This window comes from Poecilia formosa, unplaced genomic scaffold (assembly GCF_000485575.1).
Source record: "Poecilia formosa unplaced genomic scaffold, Poecilia_formosa-5.1.2 Scaffold280, whole genome shotgun sequence".
Taxonomy (NCBI): domain Eukaryota; kingdom Metazoa; phylum Chordata; class Actinopteri; order Cyprinodontiformes; family Poeciliidae; genus Poecilia; species Poecilia formosa.
Window position 1 is genome coordinate 70,960 of NW_006800219.1, and position 14,841 is coordinate 85,800.

A 14,841-nucleotide genomic window follows, 5' to 3' on the forward strand; every position below is an offset into this window, starting at 1 on the left:
CACTTTTTACATTTTCTGTCTTGAATCTTCTGAATAATCAGCGTGTATATTGGGATCAAAGGTGTGGAATTTGGATTTCTACTGCGTCAGGATGGGGCCCCTTTCTGTTCCCGCGATGTGACTATATGATTAAGAATCAACTATTTATTAGGAAATTCTATTTTGTTGTGCTGTGAGTGCCCAAATGTTCAAATTCATTGGCAGTTTAATTAGAAATTAAGGACAAGCTGCCAATTTCACTTTGTTTCCTGTATTTGTTATGCTGAGGCGAGTGAATATTTATCAAAACAGACATCAGAAAATGCTATCACTGTGACAAGTTGGACGAAAAAAGAGCTCGTTTATCAATAAAAGCACAAAAACTTTCCTGTTCCCAAGAATTGGGAACAGGAACATGAAGCAAAAGCGTTTCGGTTCATCAAATCTCTGTATGCGAATATGTGGAGCAGACCTCCACGTTTACATCGTTTACATTTCATGTATATTTAATGGTGCGTCTGATCTGAGAGCATTGAACGAATCTGCTTCAAATCTGCTGCAGCTTGATCATTAATGTTCATTTGGTGGATTAAATTGTGAAATTCCGTAAAATGCATCTTTTTCTTAACATTGTTGATGCCTTTGAAATATGTCCGCCGTTTATTGTGAAATGACTTTTTTCTATTAAAAGAAACTTACTGAAGCACAGTGGGCATTTTTGTGTTAATTATTTTTCTAAAGAAAAAAGAATCAGTTTCATGTTTGAAGAACAAACAAAACAATCTTCTCGACCACAGTTCATAATTAGATAAATTATTTTAAACATTTTAATTGGCTCACAGCTTTCAGATTTTCCCTTTTGCGCCTTACCAAATCAAGCCAGCAGGGGGAGGTACTATTTAAGACATTGCTACACAGCTCACCCAGAAAAGCTTCAGTAATTCATGACCACGATTCATCACTTTATAAATTGTGAGCTAAAATTACAGTCACTAAATTATTAAGTTTCATGTCCTTCAATTGCTCTTTTGATGCATAAAGAGTTCAGTTGTTTTTCTAACCTTCTCTGCTCAATATTCATATTACTGAAGCGATATAAATCAGTTAGGATGCTACTTTTACATTAAAAAACCAACTTTTAAACCAAGTTGCTCTCAACCAGGCAGTAAATGACTCAGCTAAACATGGTGGCTTCCTGCTTCCAAAACATCCACAAACCCTTTTCCTGCCCTCTACTTTGCAGTTGGGATTGCTACCTCTGGTCATTATGGCCAAACAATTTGTTGTCATTTGAGTTTCGTCAGATCACAGGACACAAGATTGAGGCTTTTCTTAAATCTGTTTTTTTATGGTTAGATGGCTTCCTCTTTGATGCTCAGGGTTAGGTACAAAATTCATTTCACTGCCGGTGGATAATGAAGCTCTTTCCAGCTTCAGGCAGCATCCTCAACAAGGTCATCCGGTTTCGTCTTGAGGTCAATTCGCACATCTTGACATGTTTACATTAAACAAATTTGTTTTCTTAATTCCAATTTGTGCAATTATATGGCCAACGGACACACAGTTAGTGATGGTGAATACCAGATAATCCTTGTGTGTGAGTGAAAACATGTTTTCTAAAAGTCATTCAGTTTACTGCACCAGTAGTAAAAACATTTTTATTCATCATATTTGCTAGCATGATATAAATAGGAACATTGTAGAGCAACGTAGACTTTACAGAAGGGAAATAATGTAACAGATCTGAACAAAGGTCGGTAATTGCACTTTAGATGCCACAGATTTCCAATAAATACATATTCAAGCTCATTATCTACAAAAAAAAATAGATTTGTCCTGAAAATGTGAAAATGTAAATTCGACAAAGCAAGTAAAGGTGGTAGGTGGTTATACACGCTTGATGCTGGAAAGTAACAAATACAAAAAAACTCCAACCTGTGACTGGATAAAAGCCCACGACCTGCACCTCGTGGTACGATGTGCTGCACATGAAGGGAGCTCAGGAGTTTCCTTTAAGTGCTACAAAATATTTCAAAAGACTACATCCCTGACTACCATGTGGAGGATGGCTATAAAACTTCATGACAGGATATCAGAGGACCAGTTAACACGATTGTCGTTAATGGGCTTAATATCCGTAACCCTGGTGATAGCCTTCCTGGTAACCGTGTTGATGGTAGCCGTATCCGCCGTACTCGTCTTCCGGGCAGCGCATGCCGAGCGACTGCTGGATGGCCATCTCCTGCCTGCGAAGCTGCATGGAGTCCACCAGGTCGTAGATGATAGCCATGGACCACATGGGTGAGGGGTACCAGGACTTCACGTTGCCATCTTTACCCACAAGCAGCATGGAGAAGTACTCCGGGCTGATTTGGAAGTAGTTCCTCATGTCCTTCACCAGGGTGGCAGAGAGCCCTTCACGCTCCACTGTGGCACTGCCTGGGCAGAGGAAACACCCAAAGAAGAGTTTGACGGTATCTAGAGGAGGGTTTCTTTCAACAGAGCAGAGTCCAAAGACATTATTATCTTTAGACTTAGACTTTTCAGACTTCTAGACTTTATTCTCCCCAAGGGGAAATTCTTTTCCACAAACCCCTGCACTCCCAACGCTAACAACTAAGTAGACAATAACATACAGTATGAAATGAAACATAGCATAAAATCATCACACAGCTCATTCTTTAGGGAGGCTATAACTGTGGGCATCAGGTGTTTCGCTTGGAGATTTTACAGACTCCTTTGACATTTGCTGGACCTTCAACTTATCCAGGACTCCAGCAGACAAAATTCTGACTTTAGTATTTAAAGAAAATGGTCTCTCTAAAATTGTATTTCACTTTATCAAGGCCAGAGGACAGCAAAGAGCTTCACACTACATTCACACACACATTCACACTGATGGTGGCAAGCTACTGGATAGTAGCCACAGCCTCCCTGGTGCAGTCTGACTGAAACGAGTTTTCCAGGCCACTGGTGCCTCTGAAAATGGAAAACCAAGGTTACTACTCAATTGACACCGCTAGCAAGGGGTGCCGCTTATGACACATTGTGCTACGTATGTTGCATGTGTTTTGGGATGAAGAGTGTAAAGTTTAGTGTACTATTGTAGTAAGTTGATACTCAATTAGCACCACTGGAAAGGCGGGTGAGGTGTCTCACAGTACATGTATGGCAGTACATGTGACTTTTTCATCATCATCAATCATGGACTATACCAGGGGTGTCAAACTCAATTTCACCGAGGGCCACTTCAGCATATTGGCCCCCCTCAACGGGCCACATTGACGGTACTGATCAGGAGTGCATCCCTGCTAAAACACACCCCAGACAAAAGGTTGACTTTCCTCATTAGCAGCAACTCAGTCTTATTATGAGTCAATGATCCAGGTGTTTCAGAGAAGAAACACATCTAAAGTTGCAGAATGGTATCTCTGGAAAACTAGACTTGGGCACCCGTAGCATAAATAAATAATGGTAGGGCTGTAATATATATACATTATAGACTTTACGCAAAGATTTAGTCTCAGAGGCAACTGAAATCAATTAATTAAAAACAATCCTTTCTGAATATCATCTCATGGTCTCTGAACTAAATGTGTCTTTCTGACCGGGAGCTGACAGCGTGTTGAAGTGTTATGGACCGGACGCTTTGGAGCTTCTGGTTAGGAAGCGCATTACAAACCTTTGGTTGAAATGGCGCGTTAAATTAAAGTCTCCGTTACAGACCAGAGGAAACTAAAGAGAATGCAACGTTGTGTTAATCCATTTGAGGAGCCGGAAGTTTATCTTGAGGAAATAAATGACGATGCAGAAGTTATTTAGACTGTAACATGCGCAGTCCACTGCTCAACCACTGCGGACGCGGCTCCGCCGCTGCGAAGACTTAGAAACCGCTGGAAGTTTCTAACATCCAGCGGATTTAACAAATGGAGCCTTCTTGGTGCATGTTACCCAGGAGAGCGGCGCTCTGGAGGAGCTGCAGACAACATCTGTCTTGGAGAAGCGAAACCACGCAAAAAATAAAAAATAAAATAAAAAAAAAGGGGAAAAAAATCCTGGTGAATGCGGACCGCGCAGGGTAAAACACTCAGAGTTCAGTTGATCTGTTTGGATCAGACAGATCCAACTGACTGATGAATTAGCGCAGATTTTTCTGCAGATTTGAACTAGGAGGAAGTGCGTTCAGACCCCAGCGGGTGAAGTGATGCTAATTTAAGTGAAGTCGCTTAATTTAATTTATTAAAAGTTATTGGGGCCTCAGTCAGTTGCTTTTGTCACTACGGAGAAAAATGTAGATAAATGTATTAATTTGTGATGGGATCTGGATTCACGGTGAATATTAACTAAACCGCATAAAATGCGACTAAATAGTCGATGTTAATATGATTGTAATTTCACGGATAAAAATAGTACATGACCGATTTTTTTATGTTGTAGGTAAAGATAACAAAAGTCTAGCGCCACCTGCCGCCCTGACACCAACTCACACACATCTTCATTCACAGTCTTACTTGTAAATGGACGTTTTGATGTTAGCTTGTCGATGTTTTATTCGCTGGGAAAATCAATAAGCAGCTTGAGGTGACTCTGCTGCTCTCTAGTGGCGAGAAGCCGTAATGTTGACTGGTAACAATCGGAATGCATTATGGGAGATGTAGTTTTTAGTCAATCCGACTCAAAACCTATTTTAAGTCAATCAGGGGCCTATAAAACGCTGGGGGAGCCACATAAAATGATATGGTGGCCCGCGGGCCTTGAGTTTGACACATGTGGACTATAACTTGGAATCAATTAAAGCTGAGGTAGCAGTTTAGTAGAAGCAAGATATACTGCCACCCGAAGGTGGGAGTTTGCATTATTTAAACCCAAGGTTTTTCACCGTCGTGGAAAATTTGTAATAAACTGACAAGTACGCATTAGTGCGAAAAAGTGAGTCGGTTTGTCGATTTTGCGTCAATTTGCGTGATCGTGGAATCACAAAAAACAGTTGAGACTGACTGACATAATTTGGCTCTGTACTGACAAAAACTGCTTTGGTTTGATTGATGCAGTAATATTTAAGCAGACATCTGCTATGTCGAATTCTCTGCTATTTATGTGGCCCACTGGAGGCTAGAGGAACACATACATAAAAGCTCTGAATGGCCTTCTTTGGCCCCCCGGGCCGTGAGTTTGACACATGTTCTCAAAAGGTTTAAAAGCATTAGCAGCACTTTGTACCCTCTCAGTTTTGTTCCACTGATCTGTTCTGTCTTGGAGAACATCAGTGTGTGTGACTCATCCAGTGTGTGCTATCTGAGAGTAATGGTCAAGTGTGGCCTGTTCAGGGCCGGTTTCTCCTCCAGACCATGTGGAATCGGTTTATCAGACACTACAGGCCCTACGCCCAGGTACACGTTCACTAATTATCGATTTAAGTCCAAAACATTCTGTGGCAGATCTGGTTCTGTGTTTGGTATTATCATTTTCCTACTGATGGAGCTGTAAAACGGAAAGTCTCACATTTAACTTGAAAACCTTTTCCAATTGTGTTGCCTTAAATCTGAAGTTTGTAATAAATCAACCGAGAGCTCCTGTACATAAAACATACTGCACTTTTCTAGAATTACTGCTCTCTCAATGTGCTTTTGTGCTACATTTCACCCATTCTCTCTCTCTCTCTCTCTCTTTTTCTCTCTCTCAAAAAAACTTAAAAAATCTGGGAATGGCAGCCAAATCCAATGTCGTCCTTAATGTGGTGCGAGCTTCAATTAGACTGTCGTCAACTATTCCCATAAAGTCTTTTAGAACTGAAGTGTTGTAGAGATGAATGTGAGACCAGCTGGCAAAGAGAGGAAGCTCCAACCAAACTGAGCACCAAGTTGTGGATCCTCTCACACAGAGAAAACTTTGAACAAAAGTGTTTAGACAAAAGGGACTCTTACATCTGCCATTTAAAGCCACTCTGGCAGATCTGCTGTAGCCCTGCAGCTTCTTTATGCGGTTGTTTAATGGTTTGGGTTCAAGTTCATTTAAGCATTTGAAGATCAATTTAAGAACAATTAAATCTATAAGCTTGGAAAAGCCTAGAGTAACAAACTTAGCAGAAATATTACAATGAGGAAATCTAACTGGCTTTTGGTATAAAACCCCGATATTTAGGAAAAGTTATTCCTAAATATTTTATTCTGTGACTGTTGTTCAGTATAATCCCTGTTTATTCCAATATATAATATTGGGCCGTTTGCCACACTAAATCTGCTGTTTCAACGGCCCATTGAAACATGTATTAAAAGTTATTACAGAAATCTACTTTTATTTCTGCAAAATGATTTGCAACCGAGTGAGTTTCTGTCGGATAACGTGAATTTTCTCGTATCTCTATTAGTTTCTGTGGATGATGACTGTACTTTGTCATATTCTCCAACAACAAAAAGCATGTGAGGACCATGCTGTTACGAAAATGTCATTTTAAACAATAAAGCTCTTACCATTGATGGGATAAAGTTCCAGGACTCCGCCCATGTCCGGCAGCTCCATACCGACCAGCTTCAGGACGGCGATGTGCCTCAGACCTGGAACATCACGGTAAACACAGCACCAATAAATGCAACATAAGGAGTGAGGGAGAAGCTGCATCCAGCTGCGTCGTGTCCATCCGCCTTCCTGCTGATGCGAACCGACAGCTCCTGGAACGAACCCCGAAACGGCCGTTTTGTACGTGAAGGGAGGAGAACTCAGAGGTGGTCTGGAAAATCCTGCCAACAAATTGTTTCCTCTAAAGTGGGAGAGCCGCGAGAGAATGCTGGCTTCACTTGGTGAGCGCCAACGCTAAACGGCAGGAGGAAACCTCCCAGGAGAGGTGGAGGTAGTCTGGAGGTGGGGTGGGGGAAGAGAACCGCTCCGGGTTCCAACATGGCCAAGATCAACACACGAGGAAGGAAAAAGTCCTGGTGTGGCTGAGCAGGATAACACGCCACGTGTGGTTTTTCTTTAATCACTCATCATGTTTTTCAGTGATATTGCCATGAAGCAACAACACGCTGTCACAGTTTCATTCTTTTTGGGTGACCAGCAAAGCCCAGAAGAAATGCTCTGAACCTTTAAGACAACCTTGAAACAGATAATTCTGCATTGCAGCAGTGAGTATCTACTGTAGGTAACATTCTTCACGACTTCGTTTGTAAGAAACATGGGATTGTTCTTTAAATCTTAACAGACAGCTTAGACCAAGAGTCTGCAACGTTTACCGCCCAAACAGCCATTCTCACCCTCAGTAGTTTCTGTTCACCGTAAAAATGCGCCAATTGGAATCATCTTTTAATGCATTTCAAATATTGTCTAAAAAACTTAAAGAACCTACACTGAGAATGTGCTGATTTTTCTCCATCTCTGATTAATCAATTATTTGTCCAAATATTTGATAGATTAATCAATAGCTAAAGTAAGCATCACCACTAACTGCTGGTTATAAGGTTACTGGGATCAGAACCAAAATCGACACAAAACACTTAAGAAAACTCCACACAAATAAACGGCATTTCACAGAAGATTCAGGATTTTTTTTAAGCCTTTTTACCTTTATGCTTCATCAAATTATACCAAAATAAATCCAGCAGTATAGAATGGCTCCTACAGTGGTGACATTAATGGACCCTTTCAGACTCTCTGCCTCAATAAAAACTGTTTTACCTTTGGTTCTAAATATAACTGTAGAAATTTCCCCCACAATAAATCTTTCAAGTTGTACAGGAGTTCTGTTTGGACTAAAAATAAACCGTACTAAAAGTAATAAAAGTGATAAAATGATTGATGTTCTGACTTCACTTGTGTATCATAGAAATAATAATAAAAAAAGAGAAAGTTGAGGGTTAATGACACGACTCAAATTTTCATGAGAACTGAAGCGACTAGGGTGTGAAACCCTGAATATCTGTTTTTACAGACAAGCGGAGCTGTCCAAGGGTCTGTCCGGTTTACATTTATCAGCCATATTTCTGTCACACCCGTCAAAATTGTTCACATTTGCAAAGTTTTGACATAAACGGCAGTAATAACTTTTAAACTGCAGTGGAAACGTTGAGCAACAGGCATCCTGCCAGAGGAAGGGAAAAAAAAAAGACTTGTACGCATTAGAGAAAAGAAGAGAACAGCTCGGTGCCAATTTCATCATCTGGGATCTTTCTGCGAGCGAATACGTTAACACACACACACACACACACACACACACACATCCACCAGAAATATGGGCTTCATATCTGAGATTTACAACAAACAGAAAAAGTTTGTGTCATTCATTTTTCACACATGAGGAATTTATTCGTACATTTATAAGAGTCCATAAGACTTTGGCAGAGTGTGACCACACACATCGCTGGATGAGGTAAATCATACCAGGAAGCAAAAAAGTGTTTCTGATTAAATTTCCCCATTTGGATTTAATAAATAACCTCATCCTTTCTATTTAAGTGGATAGATGAGCTTGAAAAACTTCAGACATGTCCATAAATTTCAGCATTTTTAATAACTTATTGTTGCGTGCTACTAAGGAATGCAGTAAAGAAAAGACAGATTGAAGCATACCAACTGTTGTGATTATATTGCTGTAAATGTGAGTGTATCCATGGAAGAAAATAAAAGATAAATCTTTGTTTCCAGTTTGAATTTAATCTCGGCTTGAACTTTCTCTTCCTCTGAAAGCACAGATCGTACATAGGAGCTGGAAACGCTAACAGCTAGCAAACGTGGCGGAAAACTAAAGAAAAAACTCTTTGTTGGTGTTGATTCACTGCAGTCCATTGGTTTCTGACTAGGAAATAAAATTAGCTTTTTTATATCTCATTTCAAAATGGCTCTGAATCTTCAGGTCCTCAGGGAGGCGGGGAAAAATAAAAGTTATCTAGCATTCTTAGTTAAGTCATTAGCAAGGTTCCAGAACAGCGAATCTGTTTCCATTTGTTTCTGAGGAATACCTGGTACTTCAGCGTGAACTGTGATGTCACCATGTGGGCCGGTCATACTGAAGACACAACAAACATGGCGGAAAACAGAGAGGCACAAAGCAGCCGCCATCTTGCTACAACGATCTTCTGCCCAGTTGTGTAGCTGTTGATGGCGCTTTGTTTCCAAAGCAGATGAAAACAGGCGTTTGCTCTCAACAATTTGTTGGTAAAAACTTACCCACTTATTCAAGTCAGGAAAGAAATGCACTGCCTGACAAACACTCGTAACGTCGTGCACATTTTTTCTGACTTCTGACAGTTGTGTAAGTAAACTAAGGAGCTAAATTAGGGCCATAAAGTTTGTTCGAAAGAAAGAAGAAATTAAAACTGACAAAAAAAAAAGATTTGACATTGAAAGATAATCTTGAAATTGAAAAAAAAAAAAAGTTTATAAAGTTTTGGAACTGAATAAAAGTGTTCTGAAACAGAAAAAAATGAAACTGAAAGTACAGATTTGAATGTTTAAAAAAAATCCTAAAAGAAAAAAAATGTTCAAAACTACTTTTCAGATTGAAGGTTTTTTATTTTTTCCCCAGCTTCAATTTATTTTTCCCTTTGAACAAACTTCATGGCCCCTATTTAGAGGTTCTGATTGTTTTTTCCTCCTCCTGTTTTAACCTATAAACTCGTGAGCTGACCTCAGAGCGCTGAGCGAACTGGTCAGACACTGCTGGCTGATGCGACAGGTTGCTTTCGGACGGCTCACCCAGATTGCACGCCTGGCTGCTCAGGGCGTACAGCTGCTGCTGATAGGACCACTCCTCGTCGCTGGGGGCGGAGATGATGAACAGCCGACGTCTCCATCTGAACCTGCAATCAAGGGAAATTTCCGCCTGAATCTAAGTGGCACTTTGGTGCAGCAGTGAAAGCTCGGTGCCAAGACAAGCAGTTTATGCATGTACTCTGCATATTCCCATACAATTACTTCCAGAAGGGCGACAACCCCAAATTATGGTTGAGAACCTGCCACATCACAGCAGTCGGGAAACCAATATTCTCCACGGTCGCCATGGGAACAAAAGACGGCCTTTCTGCTTCAGACGTCTCGTGAAAATATGTGACAGCATTGATTTAGCCTCGACAAACTGCAGGGGTTTGTGCTACTTTTAACGGCTGCAGGACCCGTACAGAGAGGCAGCTGCTGTCTGCCGTGTTCTGACCAAAGCACCCATAAAATCTGGTCCCACTTGTGGCTCAGAGAAAAAACAGGAGCAACACGATCGGACCACTCAGGATCTCACATTCAGCTTCTTAGACCAACTGTCTTTGCGTCTTATCTGTGCGTCAGGATGATAAACTGCTGATGCAGCAACAGTCATAAATAAAGTTTTTATTATTGGTTGAAATCTCTTCTTCCATTCTCCCACATAACTTTGGATAAAAACTATTAATACATAAATCATAGTCAGGTTATTGCTTTCATAAGAATAGTATGAACTCCTTCAACTGCCCTTTGACCTGAGCTCAACGCTTCGTTTGGAGTGGGCCAAAACATTTTTATTCTTTATCTAGATCTAGATGTGTGTGTGTGTGTGTGTGTGTGTGTGTGTATTATAGGCACAGAGTCTGAATGGTTTCTGTGTCAAACAAGAGCTTCTGCATCCATCTAAGTCAGTATTAGCTTGATGTGTCCCTTCCCTCTTGGCTGTGGCGTCTCTTCATTTTCTAATACTTGGAGTGATATCAAGAAAAACTTGATCTTTCGTGACGTCGGGGAAACAGATCAGTTCACGCTAATGGTTTTGTTTAAGTTTAGTTTACCATAGAAGTGTCTAAAACAGGGGTCTCCGACCTTTGTCCTCGATATTTTCCATTCTTCTGGTTTTAGATGCTGCTCCAACACACCTGAATTGAACAACTGAATTATCCCCACAGACTTCGATAGATGAATCGTCACCCTGAGAGATATCTGTGGATCAGCTGGCTTCAATCTCTACATGGTCATTTGAGAGTTGTCTAAAATTTCCAGGCATCACCCTCTGACCAGAGGTAAGACAGATGATTGTCCTACCCTTGTTTTGATTTCCTGCCCAGATTTTACACCCAGGCAGCTGACCTTCTTGGACTTCGGCTGTTTAATTAAACATTTCCTCCATCAAATCTTTTAAATATAATCATCATAATACATGTTCTTTCTCGTTCGTAAATTCACAAAAAGAAAGACTTTCCAAGTTCTCTTCTGATTCTAAGCCGTGCATCGGAGAATTAACAACAAACAGAGCCAGAAATAAATTTGCCAAACTTATATTAGGTCATCAAACTAGTTTTATATCAAACAGATTATCATTATTTGTTTTTGAGGCATATGGTCACATTTTATAGCACAATCAAGTAAATGTTACCTTCAGTTATTATAAAAAGACTATATATCTCAAATATGACTTCGTAATTTAAAGGCATAAAATTGGGCCTCTGTCTCTTTAAGAAACTCCTGCTCTTTCTGAAACTCCGCCTTCAGGAAGACGTCACAACATGGCTCCTCTATTAACCCTTTAGCAGCATTTTTACCAAAGTTGCAGTGAGAAGTAACTCATATAAAGAGCTCAGGCTCCACCAGGTGTTTGCTAATTGGTGCTGACTAGCAACAATCAGCATGATGCAAAGCTCAAAAGAGCAGATATTACAAAATACTGCCCTTTTAAGTTTAGGAGGTAATTACTTTTCACACTGTGGCATGTTGGTCAGGACAGACTTTTTCACCCAATGAATGGTTATGAGATGTTATTTCAAAACATCTTTTTTGTTTTCCCTCTGAGACTATTCAAAAAGAGATGAAATCTGTAAAACGGTTATGTGGTGAGCTCTGCGTTGTTGAATCCCACCTGGACAGAAAGTTTTCCAAAGACCGGGGTTTGTCCTCTTTCTTACAGACGACTCCGTCTCTCTTCTGCTGCTCCATCTCCCGGATTCGAGAGGAGAAGGTGTCAATGTAGTCGAACACCGCTTTCATGGCGATGGGGACCTCATAGGACTGCTGCTTAAAAAAACCCCAAACAGAAGACATACACAAAAATGAGAACGTTAGAAGTCGAATGAATGAAATAAAACATGTTTTCTGAGGCGGTTTGAGAAACGGGAAGTGTGTTTGTGACTTTGCAGTGAGCTTTGCCACCTTCCAAACATTCGCCGCAGTAACTTCTGGGAAGCAGCGAAAACACCGAAGATTTGGTGAACAACGTGTGTGTAGAAATATGCGGCGACTCTTGCGCCTCCGCGGATGTGCTGAACTCGCGGCGCGGCGCGTTCTCCTTCGCACCTTTTTCCTGTCTCTCTCTCTCTCCGCCTCGCTCTGTCTCCCTCGCACGCCCACGGCCGTGTACGCTCACAGGCAGCCCTGTCTCTGTCTCTGTCAGCAGAGGATGCAAACACTGGCCTCTTTGATGGGTCTGTCCAAAAACAGCCAGCTGGTTTACTCTGGCACACACACATCCACGCACACACACACAGCTGCTGAGCAAATGTCATGCTGTGTGAATTAAAACAGTGTGTGAGTGGAGCTACTGTGCCAGCAGCGTGAGGCCAGGTCACCTTCAAAGAAAAAAGCAGGGAAATGGAAGCAGATGAGAGGCGAACATGCGGACTGAGAGCGTTCACACGTCCACAACTGTTCTCACTTTTCCAATTTACAACTTCAAACTTAAACGTGTCGATCATTCAGTCAAGTTTATTTTCTTAGCACGTTTTTAATCAACGCAGCAGTTCAGAGTGCTGCACATCATAACAATTTAAAAAACATCAAATAGACAACAGCTGTGAAAACCAGTAAGACATTATATTTTGTCAAGTGCCATTGTTAAAATCATCAACACACATCAAATATGTTGGTCAATGTTGCATTTATTATGGTTCAAAAGCAAATCTGACCAGCTAGGGCTTCCGCCTTGATTCAAGGGAACTCAGTGTTCCAGCTGTTTGGCAGTTTTTTGGCAGTTTGTTCCAGATTTGAGGTGCGTAGAAGCCGATTGGTGTGTTTAATAATGATTTTACATGAAAGACTATGGAGTATTAGGGCCAAGCTAAGGGAAAAAAATTAAATTACGCGAGAAAAAGTCCTAATATAGTGAGAAAAACGTTGACAGTAAGTTGAAATAATGTTAGAGTAAAGTCGTAATAATACAAAAAAATTGTAACACCTGAGTAAAGTCATAATAATATGAAATTAAACTCAAACGACACAAACTCAGAAAGTAGAAATAATGCAAAAATAATCTCATAATTCTAAGACTATAATGTCATAATATTGCAAGAGAAGTTGTACAATTTAATGGTTCCAGTCCTTTCCTGTCAAGAAACTCATTCATTCATCAGATCAAAATTCACAGACGCCCCAAAGTACAAATGGCCATTTAAGAAAAAAAACTAAATTCATAATAGAATTGGATTGTGTTAATCTGCTCTCAGGTAGTTTCCCATCATGTCATGTTGGAGTATCTATGCTAAAGAAAACATGAAGATAGAAAACAGTTTTTTTTGTGAAACTTTTAATGTATCTAAAGTTTTCTGATGTAAAATTTACAGAATTTACAATATCTTGTGATGGTTTCAGGCTGAATATTCAGCTTTTGGTCTCCCCAAGTCATCTAGTAGTGATTTACTGAATTAAACAGAAAACATCCTCCATGATGTCACTGTGGAAACAACCTGCTGCTTGCAGGTTCCCAGCAGAGCGGGCTCTCACCTTGACTCTCATGTCGGTGTCGGTGAGGACCATGTAGAACTCATCGTACGTCATCCCGAACTCCTTCCTCAGCTCTGTGATCAGCTCCTGGTTGACCAGGTCCTCCTGACGGAGACCCTTCATGGGTTTGTCGTTCTCTGAAGAGCGGGATGACAGATTCTGTGAGCTTCCGGGGTTTCTTAGAGACACTTCACTGAATTTTATTGGAATTTAACGGGACGCCGCAACATACATTTGGGCAAAAATATGAATTTGAAGGTAAAAGATTCACACGATTCAAAATGATCTTCAAAGATAAGTCTGGAAGGTGTGGCATTCCTTTGTACCCATCTGGTCCACTATTTTTCAAAGTGGGGGAGTTTTGAAAACTCATCGTTCCACTTTGTGTTGGTCCATCACATGAAATCCCAATTAAACATATCAAAGTTTGTGACAAACTGAAAATGCGAAAGTGGTGTCAATACTTTTCAGATTACAGGCAAAAGATGTAAAATGACTTGGCATTTCGACACACCCCAAAAACAGTACATCTCCCACTGCTGACTTTAAAACAAAGTTGCAGTAAAGCATGTATCTGCCTGGAGCGGCCAGATGGGAGGCTGCGGCGTAAATCACACGCTAACTCCACAGAGAGTGGCTTTCATTCTGTGGGATCTGTCTGGATTAGATGAAGAGGACTGCATCTGGCATGCTGCGGGCCGGCGAAGCAAAGTAAAGGCCTCTAATCAGCCGTCCCGTCCCAGATGTGCGCATGAGACGCAGACCACAGAACGCCGTGTTTTGATGAGTGGCTGAGCCGCTCTCTGTTGGGCAGTGAGCAATCCCAACAGGAGTCCAGACTCTGTGGACCAAAGTCCAGAGGACACACACCTAAAAGATAAAACCTTTGTTTTTGATAAAAAGGTTTTGGCATTAGAAACACTTTTTTCACATCATATGAGTCACATGATCCACAACATCCAGGAAGACGACAGGAAGTGTTTGGAAGATCATGATGTGGGATGCTTTTCATGACTTAACTGTGACAAATATGCAGGTTTTCCAAACAAACAAAATATAAGCTGAGAAATGCTGTTGGACGCAGATAATGTTAGCTAACTGGCTTTGTTCCATTGGTCATACAGTTGAGCAAAATGGAATTACGAAAATAAATTAGCTTAATGGAAACATGCCAATTAAAAATACCTCAAGTTATTCAATAAA

At 40.8% G+C, this 14,841-nt stretch overlaps 1 protein-coding gene across 2 annotated transcripts in view; it reads right to left on the reverse strand.

The window, feature by feature from the left end:
• Positions 1-1,623: 1,623 nt before the first annotated feature.
• ccdc80 (coiled-coil domain containing 80) overlaps positions 1,624-14,841 on the reverse strand; it is a 21,640-nt gene continuing 8,422 nt past the window's right edge. For both annotated transcript variants that reach the window (XM_016681416.1, XM_007571397.2), the window contains 5 exons: positions 13,639-13,775; positions 11,783-11,934; positions 9,667-9,770; positions 6,450-6,533; positions 1,624-2,418 (listed from right to left, as the gene is read on the reverse strand). In XM_016681416.1, coding sequence (XP_016536902.1) covers positions 2,108-2,418; positions 6,450-6,533; positions 9,667-9,770; positions 11,783-11,934; positions 13,639-13,775 — 788 coding nt within the window. In that variant the 3' untranslated portion in view covers positions 1,624-2,107. The remainder of the gene's footprint in view (positions 2,419-6,449; positions 6,534-9,666; positions 9,771-11,782; positions 11,935-13,638; positions 13,776-14,841) is intronic.